Genomic DNA, 18,914 nt, shown 5'->3' with positions numbered 1-18,914 from the left:
TCTCTCTCATTTCTGCGTCTCTTTCTGTAATTGCCACTTCTGTGCATCTGCATCTCTGTTGTCCTCCCTCTGTCTTTCCGAGTTTGGATCCGTGCAGATCTCTCTTATTCTGCGACCCTGTGTCTCTCGTGGCCTCCCTCTCTGTCCTGACGTGTGTCTTTCTGCCCACGTGCCTAGGGTGTGAGGGCAGGGCTGGTAGCTTCCTTGTCCCCTGCAGTCCCCCCACTGCCTACAGCAGTGCCTGGCCCCGTGGACCCAGGGTGACTCTGACGGGGGCGCGGGGAAGGAACTGAGACCCCAGGAGGCAGGGATCCCCTGTCTTGTGTGTCCCCCTCCTCCGGGGCTGTGCCGCCTGTCAGGAGGCAGCCGAGCCAGCACACGCTGAGGCAGACAACCAGCAAACCTTTGCCTTCGAGAGGGCTCATTCATCTCCGGCAACTGTCAAAATATTAAGCTAACTGGGACGTGATTGTTGCAAATTGCTCCAGAAAATAGCTGGGAGCTCTTAAGATTTTAAAATAGGTGTTTTTAATGCTGCAATTGTCTTTTGATGGTTTTATTAAATGACGGAGAAAGTACAATTAGCATGTTTTGCCTCATTTGCCCCGTGGTGCTCATTTGGGTCTAGAGGAGGGCCACTCCGGGTTTCCATGGAAACTGGCTTGTCAGGCTGGCTCTGGCAGAGTCTAACAGGAAATCTTTATTCCCAAAAGCAGGTTGTCAGATTCACTCTCAGTCAAAGTGCAGTGAAAATATTTTCCGTGTTATTTGCCTGTGGTTCCCAGGCACAGGGAGCCTGTTGTCCTGCTGGGGCCACTGTGTTGGGGCCAAGTGCTGACGGAGCAGGCCCGGGCGCCATGGGCTCGCCCTCGTACATGACCGCAGGGCCTTGGGGCTGTGTTCAGGGGAGGAAACCAAAGCCCCCGGCTCCCTCTGGGAAGGCAGGTCAGAAAGCACTGATAGAAAGGGAGCCCCACAAGGGGCTTTACAGAGGATGCCTGACTCCTCCCCATCCTCCCCACTTGCTTCCCTTTATTTCCTGCAGTTTTGCTGTTCTCCTCTGCACTGAGGATGTTCTGTGTTGAGGAAGCTACTTTTTTTTTTTTTTTTTTTTTTAAAGATTTTTTTATTTATTTATTTGACAGAGAGAGAGGAGAACAGTGAAAGAGGGAACACACGCAGGGGGAGTGGGAGAGGGAGAAGCAGGCTTCCTGCCGAGCAGGGAGCCCGATGTGGGACTCGATCCCAGGACCCTGGGATCATGACCTGAGCCGAAGGCAGACGCTTAACGACTGAGCCACCCAGGCGCCCGAGGAAGCTACTTTTTAAGGCATCCTTGCAAATATTTCCCTCAAAGTACTGGGACCTAGAGGTGTAGGTCTATACACAGAATAGCACCGAATTGCTGTGTGACCCTAGGTAAACCCCTTGACCTCTCTGGGCTCCGGCTTCCTCCTATACAAGTGGAGGGTGCGGTGGGCCACGTGATGTCTGGGCTTTTCTGGCCCCTGGTTCTCAGCCCAGACAGGCCTCTCTGGTAGCCCCAAGGAAGGTTCTGTTTCCTGTCACTCAGCCCGCAGTGGGAGTCAGCAGCCCACTGCCCGTCTCTCAGCACTCCACTCTGAAGTTTCTCGATTGGAGCTCTGAGTCGGTGGCAGCAAACCTGAGCGTCTGGTGTGAAGCCTCCCACTTGCAGGACGGGCGTTGCCCGGCTGGCCGCGCGACTGTGCTTCAGTTTGTGGCCCGGCCGCAGCCGCTCCCCGGGCTGCCCGCATGGGCTCTGGCTCCGTGTCTCCCCGAGCCTCATGTCCATGGGCCACTGTCCTTCTGGCCCCCGTCTGGCAGGAGCTCTTAGCCGTGTTTAGCGGGTGGACGTTCCCTTGCTGAGCACTGTGGCTTGAAGCTCCCGAGCAGAGTGTGTTCGATGGGAAGTTCAGGGTCTGCCGGATCTGTTTGCAGAAACTCGAGCTCAGCCGGGGCTGAGTGCCCTGGCTTTGTCCCCTCTTCTCCGGGAGGTGGCTGGTGAGGACCCTACCCGAGGCTCCTCAGGCTTCCGGGCGTGTGGATGACCAGACTTCCCTTCTGTCAAACGCCCGTAAAGGGGCTGCAGTCGGAGCCCTCTGTGTTAGCAAATGCTGGAAAGCCAGGACCCCCAGACTTAAAGTGTATGCTCTGAAGCCTTTCCAGCAACCTCCACAGGGGCAGCATTGGGGGGGAGCTCCCCACGCTCTGGGCCCACCCTCCCACCTTGTGTTTTAGCCTCACCTGCCCTGCGCTCTCCCTGTGCCATCACTCACGTGGTTTTTTTCTCTGAAGGTACTAAGAAGCTGACCAATAAGGCCACCCTGTGGTATGTGCCCCTGTCACTGAAGAACGTCGACAAGGTCCTGGAGGTGCCTCCAGTCGTGGTAAGGAGACCCCCTTCCGCTTCTCTCGGGGGGCAGACGGCAGAGGCGAGCCAGGCGTCCCAGGAGAGCAACAGAAGGGGCCGGGGGCCGGGTCGGCCGGTGGAGTGGGATGTCCCTGTCTGGGATCTTCGTGCAGGTTTCGTTCATGCTGGGGATGTCCTGGTGGACGCCCCTCCTGGAGGACCCTTCCTCATGTCCCTGACCAGAGGGAAGGCGGGGGTCAGGATGGTGTCAGGTGACAGGTCCTTCTGCGAGAGCCAGGACCTCCCGGCTGCCTGGCCCAGGCCAGCCGCTCCCCATCCCAGCCCCTGACGAAACGGAGGCTAAGACAGCTCTGTTTCCACCTCTTCTCCCACTGTCCTGGGTTCTCTCACTCTGGTTTTGCTGCAGAAAGAAGCGTCCTTGCACGAAGGGAGCCCATTGTGTTCGTTCTGGGCCTGCTGCGGGCACGCTCGGGTGGACAGGCTTTTGGAGGGTGAATGTTGTGCCAATAGAAGGATTTAGTTCCTTCCCTTCCCTAAAGTTAGCCCTCACCGCCTCCTGCGGCGCCCCCAGGACACGCGTGCTTCTCCTCCGTGGAGGCCCGCGGCTCTGCTCTCACACCGAAGCTCCTCTGGAGGGAATCACCCCGTGGTCCTGGCAGTGTCTGCCCTGCAGTGAGCATTTTCCTACACTCGTACAGAGAACAGATTTTTAAAATAACGAAACCGGGAGCCACAGCTGTAGGAACTGGTACCTGCTATTTTGCAGAGAGCCCACAGAGAAGCTGGGTCCTGTCCTCCTCCTCGTGGGGACGCAGGCCCTTCCTGCTTGGGGAGGCTTGCTCTGTCTCCCTGGCAGACCTTCCCACTTCCTGCACCCCTGCAGGTGTAACACTGGGGGGGGCACTCCCTGCAAACCCCCCCCACCCCCGCCCGTGCCAGCCCAGGGTCCGGCCGCACAGCCTGCCTGGGCCCCCGGGGGCAGGCGAGGCCCAGGTGGCATATCTGCCCTGGTGCGGATGGCTGCCTGCTGGGCTCCAGCTGCCGAGCAGTCTAGATATTTAAACCGTCTTGAGACAGGGGAGCCCTCTTCAAGGCTTGACCTTGGCCTGGGTTGGATCGGTGGCCTGTCCTTTGGGCCCGCGGGAGACGGGACGTAGTGCTCCTGCCCGCTGACGGCCCTGGCATCACCCATCCCTGCACAGGCGAGGAGAGCGGTGGAAGCTCACGGCCAGGGCATGGAGCCCAGCAGCTCCTAGGGCTCACCCCTCTATGATGGTCCTGGGGCTGCTGGGACGGAGGCCCCAGGGGAGGACGCTTCCTGCGTCTTCCAGCTTCTAGTGGCTCGTGGCTGCATCCCTCCCACCTCTGCCTCTGACTGCCCCTGGGGGGGGTGTTACGTCCTCCTCAGTCGTTGCCCTTGGGGTCCGTTCTGCTGCAGCGTTATCTCATCCAGACCCCGGTTCTGTCAGAGGCCACGTGCGCAATTTTCCATGGGCGGGAATTTTGACAGACACTGTTCACCCCAGAGCACTGCCCTTCCCTGCAGCCCCACCCGCCCCCTCCCTCCTTCCCTGTCTCTCCCCTCCCTGCAGCACTGACTGGGGGGAGGCCCAAGACTCAAGAAGCAGGAGTGAGTCTGAAGCACGGTGATTTTTCTCTTTAGAAATTACGAGCGTACCCACCCCTGCTTTCATCTTTTGCACCAAGCACTTGGTGCTCAGTTAGCCGCATTGCATGTAAATACGACATAATTATTGAACTGATTTCATTTTCATATAGCACAGATTGTAGAAGTCTCTGGCAGGCCATTCTCTGGCTTCGGCACCAGATGATACATGTTAAAGGGTTGATACTGAAGGAAGATTCTGGGGCTGAACACATGAACCTTTGCTTCCTCTGGCTCCTCAGGGCCAGGGGGCTGAGAGCGTAGGGTCTTCGGCCAGCAGGGCAGGGGTGGGCGTGCCGGTTCCCATCCCCGCACAGGGACAGGGCAGCTCTCCTCCCCAGGGAGCGCTCACCCCGCATCCCAGAGGGGCCTGGAGTTTTCCCATCCCTTTTGTTTAGCCGGGTTTGATAAGACATAAGTACCAACCGTGCCCTTGTAGAGACGGAAGCAGAGAGGGCTCCAGATGGGAGAAGCCACGCAGCTCTCAGCTGCAGCCGACGCTCATATTTATGGGCGTTCGCCCCCCCCACCACATGTGAGCCCCACATAGAAGCCTTCAGTTGATTTGAAATACAGGTCTGCTGTTGTCCTTATCCTGATGGATCCTGGAAAGCTCGGAGTCTGGCGTTTATGCTCATCGCTGGTCACGTGGCCACGAGGCTTTCTCATACCCCCCGCCCCCAAATCGCACCACCGACCTTTTATAGAGCGCTGTCATTTATTTGAGAACACACACATCTCTCTGTGCAGGTGTGTGTGTGTGTCACGCACGTCTCTCACGTGTAGTCATACCAGACACGTATGTCACACATACCTCACAGAGCACACTCGCGTGTGCATCTCCCTGGAAGAAGCCCGGCTGTCCACCTTGTGCAGTGGTATTCAGTGTAAGACGCTGCCACCTGGCTCCACCCTCTTCCTCGGGGAGCAGGGACCCCAGTGTCCCTGCAGTGACCCTGGAGAGGCGGGGGGGCCATCCGAGAGCGGACACTTCGGTTGTTGGGTTTTTTCTTTTTTCCAGTGTCTGAAAGTGCGCTTGAGTTCAGAGTCTTGCCCAGGCCGGTGGACGTGTAGGCTGAGCTGGCTTTTGCTTCACATCAGCTGGGCTAGACGAGCCCTTGGGGGTGAGGGAGGGATACCAGCCCATCGTTGGGACTTCTAGTGATTTTATCCCTGATTCAGAGGCAGCAGGGCAGCGTTGTGAGGAGGCTGCATTTCCTCCATCTGCATGGCTCGTGTCTGGCCGGGGCCCTGCCAGCCGCGTGTGACAGCCCAGGCCCAAGCAGCATGCTCACATGGCCAGGATTTATTAGGCTCAAGAGGTTGGCTCGTTCTTAAAAAAATCTCTTTAAAAGGCATTTCTTGAGGACACTTGAGTTCAGCCGTGAATTTTACCGGATAGGCACAGTGCAGACTCTGCTCATATGCTCTTTACTTCGGATGGTGGGACAGGGGGCCACAGTTTATTTATGGAGAAAAAGGTTTAAAATTTAAATTATCCACTGCAACTTAAACACTCAGGGTTTGTTTCTTTTGAACAGACCCCTCAGACCCTTTCTCGGCCTCCTTGGGAGACAGGTTCTCCAGCCTCAGATGGTAACTGAGCCACAGAGTGGTGTTCAGATCCTGTGCGATTTGCCGCAGAGCCACGAGCAAGAAAATCAAGATGTTTAAGACTGGCTTTTGAAAGAAGATCTAAAATTGCCGTATGAAGTGAATTTGCCTAAGTCAGAGAGGCTTCAGCGGGGGGCCGAGAGGGGCCCATGGGGCCCTGGGTCCGTAGCTCTGCATGGGCTCAGCCAGAAATGCTGCCTGAGTGAGGCAGGGGCAGGTGTCAGAGCTAACCGAGGGGAGGCTGGCTGGGCCGTGGTCAGCACGGGGGGCCAGGGCCATGGCGGCAGGAAGGGAGAGGGCTGCCAGGGGAAGCTGGCCCCTGTGGACCTGGCCTGGGGCTTTTCCGAGGGGTCCTGCATGGAGGGCGTGTGTGCCCTACACTGGGCTGGAGGACAGGACCCTTGCTGTAACATCAGAGAAGCCCAGCGTCTCCCGCTGTGCCTGTAGGGACCCCAGCTTTTGTGCCAAGTTTTATATTCTGTTTACTCTTCTTGGGTCTGAACGTCTGTGATCCATGAGGAGAGCTTTGCTGGGATCATCTTAGCTTTGGTGCGCGTTCCCGCAAGCGTGCAACCTGGACAGGCTGGGAGGTCAGCAGAGTGAGGGTGTCGAGGGCATGCGGGAAACCTGCTCTCTCCTCACCCTGTTGGGGCTCCCGTGATTCTGTAGTTCTGTGTTCAGGGATAAATCCTAGGAAGGAGGAGGGGGCACGTGTAAAATGTGACGGAGATTGTTGACGGGATGTTGTTGTTGTTGTTTTTTTAAAGATTTTATTTATTTATTTGACAGAGACACAGCGAGAGAGGGAACACAATCAGGGGGAGTGGGAGAGAGAGAAGCAGGCTTCCCGCCGAGCAGGGAGCCCGATGTGGGGCTCGATCCCAGGACCCTGGGACCATGACCTGAGCCAAAGGCAGACGCTCAACGACTGAGCCACCCAGGCGCCCTGACGGGATGTTGTTTTAACAGCGACGGACTGGGAGCCTGCCCGATGCGCTCAGTACCGGGTCCATCACCTAAGTCCTGTTAGGCAGAGAGGTTGGGCTGATGCAGTTGATTGCTACTTGGAAACCTGCACCTGGCACGGGAGAAGTTTTATATACACGTGGGCATGAGAGCAATTCAAGGAAGACACAGAGCAAACATTTGAGACTGTTTATCTCTGGATACATGAGATTTTCACCTTCTCTGTGTTTTTATTGTTTATATTAAATATATATTATTAGGTCAGGGATGGATGGCTACAGTTACATAACTCAGGCAAGGAGAGCCTTGAGCCTGGGAGGCCGAGCCATGCCTGGCTGGGGACGGCGAGGGCTGGGCTCACTGCTGCTGGCCTGATCCTCTGTCTGTGCCTCTCCGCAGTATTCCCGGCAGGAGCAGGAGGAGGAGGGCCGGAAGCGGTATGAGGCCCAGAAGCTGGAGCGCATGGAGACTAAGTGGAGGAATGGGGACATCGTCCAGCCTGTCCTGAACCCAGGTAAAAGCTGGGGTGCCGTTCTGGGGACTCATCTCTGCTGGCAGGTGCCGAATGTGGCAGGCTCATGGACCTTCTCCTCCTGGGGCTGGTGCAGCCCCTCACCCTGTGTGCTGTCCCAGGGGCTCTGTCCCCTGTCCCTACAAACCCATTTCCAGTAGCACCATCAGCAGTGAGGGCCCGTGGAGTATGGAGGCAGAGGCCTCACTGCCTGGGCACATAGGAGCGAGCCTGTGCATAGAGGTGCTGTCATGTCTTTCCCCCAAGGTGACTCAGGAGCACATTTCCAGCTCATAAAAAACAGGCAAATGGCAGCATCTCTTTCCACGTTGTTCCTCACCAGCCTGCTGCTCAGATGTCTGCGGGCACGCCGGCTTCCTCTCCGGCCGTGTCCTCCTGGTCTTTTACTCCCTTGCCTGCAAGTCCACGTGACCAGCGTTAGCCAGATGTCCGTCCAGAACCCAAACGGAGAGGTCCAGGGCTGGTTTCCCTCCAGATGGGACTTTCCTCCCTGGGTCCTTAGCAGACAGCTCCCCTGGGGCTCAGACAGTTCAGGGCAGGGTCTCAGGGGGTGTGTCTTCCCATCAGGACACAGCGAGCCCTTGGGACGTGGGTCTTCCCGGTAACGTGGGTCTCCTCTGCACACACACGACCATGTGTCATTCGTGTGGAGAGGACTCTGAAGAACGTGCTGTGTGTTCTCTGCGGGGCTCCAGAGGGTGACACCTCTGGGTGCCCTGGACACAGGTGTGTTTGAGTTCCGGATTTGGTCCTTCACAGCAGAGGACTGTGTTGTGCCCCGATGTGCCCTGGGCTTTCCCCCCTCCATGCTGTGCCACGGTTCCTGCTAACCAGGATGACAGTGAACTCCAGGGCATGGGCCAGACCACGTTTCTGGCCCCCTGCCCACCCGCCCGGGTTGCAAGCCACATCCAGCATCAGGGCAGGGCCTCTGGCGATAACCCAGCAGCCGTGCACGTGAGGACGGGGCCTCCTGGGTTTCAGCTCCCGTGCCCTGGGTTCCTCGGACTGTGCCTGTTCCGTTCGCACAGGATTCTGCAACTCTTCTGGTCTGCTCACGGTCCGCTCATGTGCATCTCCCCCTTATTCTTCTCACGTTCCAGCCTCAACCTGCCCACAGCGAAGGCCGGTGGCCTGTGTGGGGTGGTGTCTTCACTGTTCTTTTCACACCTGCTTTTCAGCAAACATTTCAGCCAAAATGATAAATTAGTTGTTGGTATTCATAAGAAAGAATGTTGCTGGAAGAGACGATCTGTTTATAACACAGTCACGCACAAGACGGGCCTGGGGTCACTCCTGGCGACTGAGGGCAGCAGAGCCAGAGCCAGGCTCTGCTCTCGGGGGGCAGGCAAGCATGCTGGTCAGGCAAAGACAGGACGGCAGCCAGGTGATGTGACCGAGTGGGGATGTCTTAGGAGAGGTACAGACTCGGTGCTGAGGGCACTCCAGGACAGAGAAGCTGGAGGGGGCTGAATGGCAGGCCACCCCCCCGCCCCACGCAGAAGACATGTCCATCCCCAGTTCTGGACCCTTACTTGCAGAAAGGGTGTTTGCAGATATAATCAAGTTAAGGATCTCGAGATGAGGTCATTCTGCATTACCCAGGTGGGCCCCCAACCCAGTGACCGGTGTTCTCATTAGACAGGAGGGTAGAGACAGTGTCAGCCCAGCCCCAGCAGGGACGGGCCGGGAGGAAGTCGACAGCACGTGGGGGCTGCTTGGATGCCCCTCTCTGTGGGCCCTTTCTGGTGAGTGCTTGGGGTGGAAGCCAGACTGAGGGTCGAGTTCAGTCCTGGATTCCTCCTTTGACTGTCTGGGAAACTGAATATAATGCTCACGGTTTCCAGCCTAAGTCCCTTCATGCATGGGGTTATTTCCTGTTTGCTATCCTGTTTGACTGTGCATCGGATACATAACGTTTCTCAGAATCTATTATTCTCCGCTGTTAATCAAAGGTGACAATCTGAATCTCAAGATTTCTTTTTTTTTTTTTTTAATTTATTTGACAGAGAGAGAGCACAAGCAGGGGGAGTGGTAGGCAGAGGCAGAGGGAGAAGCAGGCTCCCCACTGAGCAGGGAGCCCGATGTGGGACTCAATCCCAGGACCCCGGGATCATGACCTGAACCGAAGGCAATTGCTTAACCAACTGAGCCACCCAGGCCCCCCCTCCCTTTTTTAAAGATTTTATTTATTTATTTGAGAGAGAGAGAGCACGCACGACCCGGGGAGAGAGGGAGAAGTAGGTTCCCCGCTGAGCAGGGAGCACAACACGGGGCTTGATCCCAGGACCCTGGATCATGACCTGAGCTAAAGGCAGACGCTTTACTGACTGAGCCACCCAGGTGCCCCCTGAATCTCAAAATGTCTTGATAGATTTTTATAAGCTTTTATTTTTATTTTTCTGTGTTCCAATAAAAATGCATCTTTCTCAGATGACTGGCTTAGGGACTGGCTTTTAAATGCTTCTTAAGGAAGTCACATGCCCATTCCTTGGTGTTTTGGAATGTGGTCCGCATTTCTGACCTCAGTCTCTCAGTAGAACTGGCTTTGCCCTGGCAGGGCGGGGCTGGGCTTCTGCAGGCAGGCCTCCCAGTGCCTGGGGGGAGGGCAGGATGGGCTCCCCGGGAGGGCCAGCGGGACAGGAGCTCAGCAAGAAGGGCAGAGCGTGTGCTCGGCACTGGGGGTCTTTCGAACACTCCAGCCCCTCCCTGTGGGAGGACCCCGCCACTCCCCACATCTGCAGCTCTCTGTCACCGTTGACACCAGAACCCGATTTCAGCAGGCTGTTGCCTAGCAACTCCCTCGCGGGGCTGACCTCATCCTTCAGGTGTCCTTTCAGAGAGTCTGGGAGTTCTTTAAAACCCAGCTTTTTTTTTTTTAAATTGTTTTCTCCATCTGACAAGAGAAAATACAATTACCTTGAACGGTTTGATCCACAGCCGTCGGATGTCCAGCTTTGACCATGTATGTGGCCATCTGGAGCCATTTGGGGGCTGTCAGGTTGATGACAAAGAAACCCGGCTCCGGTTGCTGGGCTGGGCCCAGGCTCTGCCTCCCTGTGGTCAGACCATGCCCGGCCACCCCTGAGAGTGCTTGGTGTCCACCTGGGGTCTCCCAGGATCTCACCAGGCCCCATCATCCTGCGCCCATCAGCATTTGTTCTGGGGAGAGCAAGAGGAGGCCTCCTGTGTGAGGAGGCAGAGGTGGGGTGGTGAGGGACACGTTGTCTAGAGTTGGGCTGCCCAGGTCTGAATCCCCCTTCTGCCTCCGTGGGGACTTAGTCTCCCTGCCTCTGTTTCCTCGGCTGGAAACACAGGAAAGGGGACTCCTGTGTATGTTTACAGCTGTGCCGAACCTCTCCCGTTGCTGCGCCGGGGACCTCACTCAGGTTCTGGACGCTGTTGTGACGCTGAGACCCAGACATTAGCGCCGTGTTAGCCAGGATCATGGTAGCCGCTGTAGCTGCTGAACCCTGAAATCCTAGTGCCTGACTCAGTAGAGGTTTATTTCTCGTAAAGTCCAAACCGGTGTTCCTAATCAGGGGGTGAGCTGCAGTTGAGGTGGACTCGTCTTCGAGCTGTGCATCTTGAACAGGTAGCTTTCGGGGTTACCTTGGAAGGGGAAAGATCAGGGGCTCACCCATCTGGGGTTTGGATGGGTTGGGCTGAAAGCAGGTAGCACTTCCACTCATGCCCTTTTGGCGGGAAGGCAGCCTGCAGAGGAGGCTGGGCAGAGTGGTCTAGCCGTGCGTGGAGAAGGCGAGGAAAAGGGGCTGCCCAGTCCTGCCCGCTGACCACCATGTCCTGTTTCTTTCCCTTGCCCGTGTGGGTCACTTCACCCAGAATCCTGTCCAGCCACCACCTGATCTCAGAGAGCGGGATCTCGGATTGCGTGTGGTTTTCTGTTGGGTTTAGATGCAGTACCTTGTGGGCCAGTGGCCGGTGACCAAACCATGGGCCCCCTGCACCAGCACAGTGTCCACATGGAGGTGGGACAGGAGATGAGAGACGAGGGGCAAACACGCTCACGTGTTCCCGGGGCTGGTGTGCTGGCGGGGGAGGGCTGCTCTCGGAGGGTGGGAAGCTCCTCAGTCCCCGTCTGCTCTCCGGAAGGGTCTTCCTTGTCCGCTATCTTCCACGGCCTCTTCTGAAGTGGGCGCCTGCTCGCCTACGACGGGGGACATCAGAGGTTATTTAGGGCTTGAACAGTTGTCCCTTCTAAACCTCGTGGGCGTTGATCTGTTGGCTTCCTGTCAGCTGCTTGTGACAGTCACACCCAGCATCCTTCCCAGACAGGCTCGTCAAGCTCTCTCTGCTGGATGGTAGCTTCCTTGTGGCTCTCTCGTGACACACTCGTGGGCTGAGTCGTGATGGGCTTTGATCTCTCTCCCTCCATCCCCAGAAGCAATAGGCTTTTCCCACCTTTTGGTGCCCCAGGTCTCTGGGCTCTGCTCACTCTCCGTTATGCTTCCAAGCTGGCTGTTTCTTTCCTGACCTACCTTGCTCAGTGCAGGAAGGAGAAGCTCCCAGGACCACTCTGACTCCTTTCAGCCATTTCCCGGGGTGCTGTGGCCCCATAGACTTATCTTCAGGTTGACCATGTGTCCCACCTTCTAAGCCCAGGGGATGGTAGACCATGCCCTTGACCCTCAGAATAAAGGTTTTCCTTTGGGCGGGCCCCAGTTCGGGTGCCAGTTCATGTGTTTGTTAAGGCAACACTGTCAGCAGTGACAGATAACCCCCAAATCTCTGTGGCTCAACCTTGCACTCGCGGAGCCTTTTTATGCGTCACTGTGCTTCACCTGAGATATGGAGCATGAAGGAACAGGGGAGAGGCCACTGAGGATGGCCGAGGACAAGAGGTGCCCAGCCAGCGACTGAACCACACACACACACAGTAGACACAGGCCCACCCCCGGAGAGCCCTGTGGGGGCCAGGTTCACGGCCGAGGGAAGCAGCAGTGGGGGGCGGCTGTAGGGGTGTATTGTTTTTCCCCATCAGAATAGTGGTGCTTTCACTCATTTAAAAGCTTATCAGTTCAAGTTCTAAGAACATGAAATTATTAGACATGGTCTAGATCACTCTAGACTTTTGAACGTTCCTAGAAGACAGTGGGGGCATCTCTTTGACTAAGCTGTGATCGTTATTTCAAACGGCTTGTCATCTGAATAGATACTTGACATGACAAAAAAAAAATTTTTTTTTAAGATTTTATTTATTTATTTGACAGAGAGAGAGACAGCGAGAGAGGGAACACAAGCAGGGGGAGTGGGAGAGGGAGAAGCAGGCTTCCCGCTGAGCAGGGAGCCCGATGCGGGGCTCGATCCCAGGACCCCGGGATCATGACCTGAGCCGAAGGCAGACACTTAATGACAGCCACCCAGGGGCCCTGACACGACAAAAATTTTTGTGTGCAATTTTCTGTGGTTTGAACTTCTAAAAATTTCACCATTAGCCACCTGCATAACTGTTACCTGGTCAAAGCAGTTCCTGAGATTGGGCCAAATTTGAGACTCTTAGTTTTCGTTTGTGCTATAAGAGTGACTTCTGTGTCTTTTATGAGTGGGACACAAATGAAGGCAGCGGAGTGTGCCCCTTGGTTCTTGGGGCCTTTCTGTTCTCCGCCTGCATGCTTTGCAGAGAGACAGGGCCTAAGGGAGACTGTCTTCGAGCTCAGGGGTGCGGTGGCCTGTCCAGTGCTGGCTGGGGGAGTCTCTCTGACAGGTGTGATGGCAGGGGGTCTTCATCGGTGTGCTTTGTGGCTCCAGCAGCTGTCCCCAGGCAGGGTCCAGGTGTCTGAACCCCCAAGGCCAGCTGTAGGCGTGGCCCTGGCTAGGTGCACCCTCACCAGCAGGGACTGTCCCCCGCATCTCCCATAGCACCACAGGGATTTGGGGGGTACGTCTTTTCCATTTCCGAGTGAGATGAGAAACTGGGAGGGCACAGTCCTGCTTCCCATCCTGTGCGGTCTGTCTGCATGTACTGCATTACCCTGGGGCCCAGCGTGGTCTCAGATAGATAGTCCAGGATGCTCTGGACACCCCTGGGGTCTGGGACGCCTACACTGAAGGGGCAGCTGGGAGCGGCAGCTCCTCCCTTGAGTCAAAGCCACAGGCCATGTGCATCGAATGCAGTCCTTGTGGACACCAGGGGACACCTGGAGTGCCCTTCCCGGGAGCTTTTGCTGCCATCCCCATCCCGTCTTGCTTGGAGTCGTCGGTGTTGTCTGTTGGCTGGTTTTAAGTAGTGTCCTCGTACCCCAGGTCGTGGAGGGACCACTTGCGAGGACCGTTTGACCCACATCCAGATGGGTGTGCTGGACAGCCAGGTCCCCAGAAGATGGCCTCCCAGGTGGGAATCCTCCACTCCACGGTTGCCCAGGAGCTCCTGACTCCAGGCCAGGAGCCTGAGGCAGGAGCTGGGACCTCACGTGGCACACAGCGAGCCAGGAAAGCAGGCAGAGGGAGCAGGCTAGCTGCGCATGAGAATGAGAGCCCTCTGTCCAGAGTTGGAGCCACTTCTCAGCTCCCCGTGCAGCCGAGGGCCCTGCCGGCAGCATCTCATGATGATGGCCTCTCAAATGCCGCAGAGGGCACTTGACACAGCGCTCCAGACTCGAGTCTAGATCACTCTAAGCCACGAGGCTCGAGGGCAAGTACAAAATGAGTTTGGATTTCAATACTTCATGGACTCCGTTTACCTGGGCTCCAGTTTTCCTGCCTTGTGACCCCTTCAGGCAACCACATGGTTTGAAATTCTGCACCAGGCAGGGTCTGGAGGTGATGCTGATGCTCGGCCTTGCTGGGGGAGGAGTGGCCACCCCCTCTGAGCACCAGCTGTCCAGGCAGGAGACAGAGGAGCGTCAGCTGTACCCAGAAGGCTCTGGAAGGTGGAGGCAGTGGTGGGTCTGCTCAGAAGACCCTACACGGGAGTGTTGCCCGCACCTGTTAGAAGAGGCAGTGTTGAGGTGTCCTATCTGTCTTCTGGAGACAGGGTTTTATTTCATGTGTTTGTTTAAGTGTGGCCTCTTCCAGATATTCTGGCGGCAGCAGGGATGGGGGAGGGAGGGAGGGAAGGAGGGAAGCCCCCAGGGATGTGGCGAGCTGGGGCGGTGAACGGGAGGGAAAAGCCGGCTTGCCTCTGGGTGCTGAGTCTTCTGGGCCAGGTCGGAGCCCGAGGGCTGGCAGGAGTCCCGGGGTGCCGTCCAGGGAGGCTGGGTCTGCGGCGTCTCCATCTACCACTGTGTTCAGTGAAGTGTGCATGTGCACGCTCTCGAGGTTGCGTGATGAGTTTCTGAAACTGTCTGCGATTGTTTACAAAATTGGGAGTGAAAGTCAGAGGGATGACTGTCCAGACGGAGGGTCACCACAGCCCTGGGAGCGTGTAGCTGCAAGGTCCGTTGACTGGCTGCCTGTGTCTTGGGAACGGGCCTTGCTGGGCACACTGGTGTCCCCAGGGATGGACATCATGACCCGCTAACAGAGTGGCCGTTGAAACCTTGAAAGCCTTTCCTTCCACGGACTGGAACACGTGGAGACCACGGTTCTCCTTAGAAAAATCACACCTGAGCTGCCGGCACTTGGACGCCCTAGGCAGCCGTGCAGATGCTGCGCACCTCAGTCGTGGGCATCAATCTGCCCCACGGCCTAACCTCTCTCCTTTGTAATTCCAGAGCCGAACACCGTCAGCTACAGCCAGTCCAGCCTGATCCACCTGGTGGGGCCTTCCGACTGCACCCTGCATGGCTTTGTGCATGGAGGTAAGAAGTCAGCGGCTGCCGCTCGCTCGTGCCTGCCCGTCTCCCCAGGAGCCAGGCTGCCGTCTGACCCAGTTCAGGCTCCGGTGTTTAATGAGGTAGAAGTTTAAACTCTTAAGAGGCTGCATAATAAATTACCAAAATACAGTCAGCGCCTGTTTTTAAAATTGGAAACAAAAGTCAGGTGGATGACTATCCTGTTGGAGGGTCACACGCAACCCAGGGAGCATAGAACCATGAGGTGTGTGGTGGCCGCGGGATGGGGCAAGGCCTTTCGGGGGACAGTGATATCACCAGGGAGTAATAGTGTGACCCACTAACAAAGGGGCTACTGAAGCATGTTTTTGCCTCTGATGTTCTCATTTATTTCTTCCTTTGGTCAGATTCCACCTTAAACAACATAGGCCTTAAAGTTCGTGGCTCAGGAAATGCGGTGGGACATAGAGGAACTTACTCCAGGTTCATAGAGGGACGCTTTTTACTTTAATGGGGGAATGCTTTATTTTTTTGCAATTTAGGGAAAACAGTAAGCATGGGCACAATGCCATTCATTCACGCTCTCATCTCCAATGCCGGGAGTACCAAGCTCTCTTTTCTTTTCCTCTCAGAAAACTCTTATTCATCCTTCAAAACCCAGCTCAAATGGTACCACCCTGTGCAGGGATACGCTGATATTTCTACGAGGGGAGGCCTCAGGGGCAGGGCTTGATCTTGTTCTTTGTGTTGGCTCCAGGGCCTCACACAGTGTCGAAGAGATGCTTTACAAAGGTGTGTTCCATGAGCGAGAGGCACAGATCACGTTCATGGGATAATGGGCCCTGGGCCTGTCAGAGTCAGAGTGTGGGCCCTGATTTGGGATATATTTTTAAAGTTTGCTTCTTTTTTATCTAATCTTTGTGGGGGTTTTTTTGTTTTTTGTTTTTTTTAATTTCATCATTGTTTTCCTCTTTCCACTAAATGTTGGCTGCAGTGCCCTTAGATCTGATTAACTTAGATCCTACCCAAGGGAAGTTGCGCTTCGTGACAATGCATGCCCAGGCCCGTGCATGCGGTGGCGGTCTGAGTGTCTCTGTACCCCGAGGACAGCCGTAGCCCCTTAAGCTTGTTTGTCTCCTCTTCTTCACCAGCCCTTGCCTGCCTCCTGGAAGTGGGGGGCAGCCCCTCTTCTGAGCTCCCCATCTGAAGCCCAGGCCCCGTAACTGCTGAGAATTGTCTTTCAGCCTCATTGAGCTCCATTCCACTTGAAATTCGTGAAACTTTGTGCTAGAATTTTTGCTTATCTTGTCCACATGTTGGAAGTTCGGGAGAGGTGGCATCTCCACCCTTCGCTGTCTCCTTGTTGACAAGCCCAGTCTTCTGTCTGCACCTCCTGGCGGTGTGAGTGAGAGAATTGTTGCAGATCTAGAATCCATGGTCATTTACAGAGCCTGAGCTGCTGCGTTTGAGGCAGGCACGTTTCTTTAAGAAGTGCATTTAAGGAATGTTTACGAGGGCTTTGCAGTATTTAATCCCTATTTTAGTAGGGGTTTTGTGCCCACAAGTTAAAAAAAAAAAAAGCCTAATATTTTCCCCAAACGTAATCATCTCTAAACAGCACCTAATAACTCACCAGGAGCGAGTGAACAAAATAAACACTGTGCCGAAAACACCCGGGAAGAACTGTAATTTTATGGCATTTTCCTACGGAGAGAATGCTATCCATAAGAGTGGTGTCTAAACTCATTTCTGTCAGTCTTCTCTGACCTGTAATTCAGTGGATGCCAAGCGCAGGAGAAACACGTGAGCTGAGATGAATGCTAATTCGGCTTTTATTCAGTAATTCTGTGCTGTGTCTGTGTCTTTGAAAAATTCTTCCCCGTCCCATTCTCTGTGCCTTTTACACACCGGGTAGTCTCGGTCTTGCAGCCCAGCTCCTGTCCCAGCACTGAAGATCACATGACACGGATGCTGGCCATGCTGAACTGGGGAGGGTAGGTGGCCCCAGATGGGATGCAGGACTGCAGTCGGATGCTAGGTCTTTTGGCTTGTCCTGGGTGCGTGGACTGGCCCTCCGGGGATTCACTGAGGGAAGCAGAAGCCGAGGGGAGCAAGCAAGATCATACGGGGGATTTTGGGCCCAGGTGCCAGGAAGGAGGGCCATCTGTGTCCCTGTGGTTCTGATTTCAGGGTCTTGGCACCAGCTCCAGCCTGGCTTTGGGCTTCTGCCTTCCCTGAGTCCTGAGTGAAGCCGTGTAAGTCCCTTCCTTCTCCTCTGGCCTCCCCGTCCCCACCCCTCCCCCACTATTGGTTGTGTCCCCTGAAGGGGTGACCTGGTGGGCATCTGGGCGGGGTGTTTAGGTTCATGCCACAGTGAGGACCTTATAAACTCACCCGGACACCCATCCTCGATAAACACACTCAGTGAGAATAGGAATTGATGGTCCTTCCCAAACATGGTAAAACACAGGTGTCTGAGCCCTAAAGTGAGCATCTTCCTCAAAGGGGGAGCTCTGAGGACTGTCCCCGAGGTCAGGACTGAGGTGAGGGGCCACACTCTCACTGCTCATTAACGTTGCTTTGGGGATTTGAGCCTCTGCCGTTAGACCAGAGGGAAACTCAGGCACCGGAATTGGACGAAAAGAGGGCAAGCTGTCTTTGCAGGTGGATGACCCAAGAGAGTCCACGGTCAAGGTAACTCAGGTCGTTAGAGAATTCAGTAAAGCTGCAGCATCTAAAATGACCGATAATAGTAATAAAAACACTTGACCAACATAGAAAAATGACTTTTCATTGTTTTTGTTTGTAGGTATATCTGTTTTCCCAGGTATGTTTTCGGTTGAATTTTATTTATATCATGAACTGCTTTTTAGTAATTTGGTGAAAAGGTGTAGGGCTAGTTTTGTCTGTTTGTTTGATTTGTCTTCTTAAAGGCCTTGTTCTCTTCTTCCCTGTTGGTTCCCGAGATGTTCTCTGCTGTTTTCTTTCTCTGGGACGCTCCCTGCCTGGCCCTCTGTTGGCTGTTCCACGTGGGCTTTGGGGTGGGGGGTGTTGCTGCTCACGCTGGCCCGACCGTGACGATGGTGGGGGGCTCCCTGGGGTAGCCTGGCATCCCGCTCAGGGCAGGCCGGAGGCGTCTCCACCGTGAATTCTTCACTTCTGAACTTTCGGTGGCCTTGGATGTTTCTTTGGCACTGCAAAACAATTTTTAAATTAATTATTTTAAACCAAGATATTCTGTGGAAGTGGTCCAAGACGGCTTTCGACAAAATGCAGCTGCCCCTGGGGGGCTCCTGTGCTGGTTGTTCTCCTGGTTGGTGGCCTCGTCTCCCCGGCGTCACTCAGCGGGCCAGCCTCAGACCCGGCCTGCGTGAGCGCTGCTGAGCGCTGAGCGTCTCCCACTCACTCTGAACACCCAGCCTCCAGTCCTCTGTGCAAAGCCTCTTGGGACAGTTAGGCCTGCCAGACAGCCTTTCAGTACATGTTTCCCTGGAGAGGGCCCCCCTCCGCCCCCTGCGAGCCGGACTGCTCGTTCCCTGCACCTGCTCCGCACTGCTCTCCTTCACAGATCTCCCATTTTCCGGGGGCTTCCTAGGAAAGGAAAGGCTCAGCTGTTGTGCTGAAGGCCCCACACAGTGGCTTCCACCACACAGACGATGGTTGTCTCCTGGGGGGTGATGCAGAAGTCCAGGGCTCATCTGGAAGCTCACTGGTGTTGGCGACCCAGGCTCCCGCTGCCCGGTCTGCCGTCCCCGGGGTGGCCCCATTTCTACCGTGCGGCGGCACATGGAAGCACCAGCATTCCAGCCCGGACGGCGGGGTGGGCGGGGGGCTCCCAGGAAGCGGCACCCCACCGCTCGCGTCTGCTGGTGGGTCTAGCTGGCCAGACGCGTCAGTCTAACTCTGGAGTTGCTGTAGGAGAGAGGGAGGAGTGATTGGGGGCGCAGTCCCTGTGGGGCTGGACCTCGCGTGTGTAAAGCGTTTCCTGGCTGGGTGTGGCAGTCTCTCCCC

At 55.8% G+C, this 18,914-nt stretch overlaps 1 protein-coding gene across 1 annotated transcript in view; it reads left to right on the top strand.

Moving 5' to 3' along the window:
* The window catches only part of ACOT7 (acyl-CoA thioesterase 7), a 63,525-nt gene that overhangs the window by 2,088 nt on the left and 42,523 nt on the right, over positions 1-18,914 (top strand). The window contains exons 2-4 of the mRNA XM_081816816.1: positions 2,260-2,408; positions 7,038-7,152; positions 14,844-14,930. Coding sequence (XP_081672942.1) covers positions 2,260-2,408; positions 7,038-7,152; positions 14,844-14,930 — 351 coding nt within the window. The remainder of the gene's footprint in view (positions 1-2,259; positions 2,409-7,037; positions 7,153-14,843; positions 14,931-18,914) is intronic.

Source organism: Leptonychotes weddellii, chromosome 4, assembly GCF_054177405.1.
Source record: "Leptonychotes weddellii isolate Sample4059 chromosome 4, ASM5417740v2, whole genome shotgun sequence".
NCBI lineage: Eukaryota > Metazoa > Chordata > Mammalia > Carnivora > Phocidae > Leptonychotes > Leptonychotes weddellii.
This window is presented reverse-complemented; position numbering and strand designations above follow the sequence as displayed.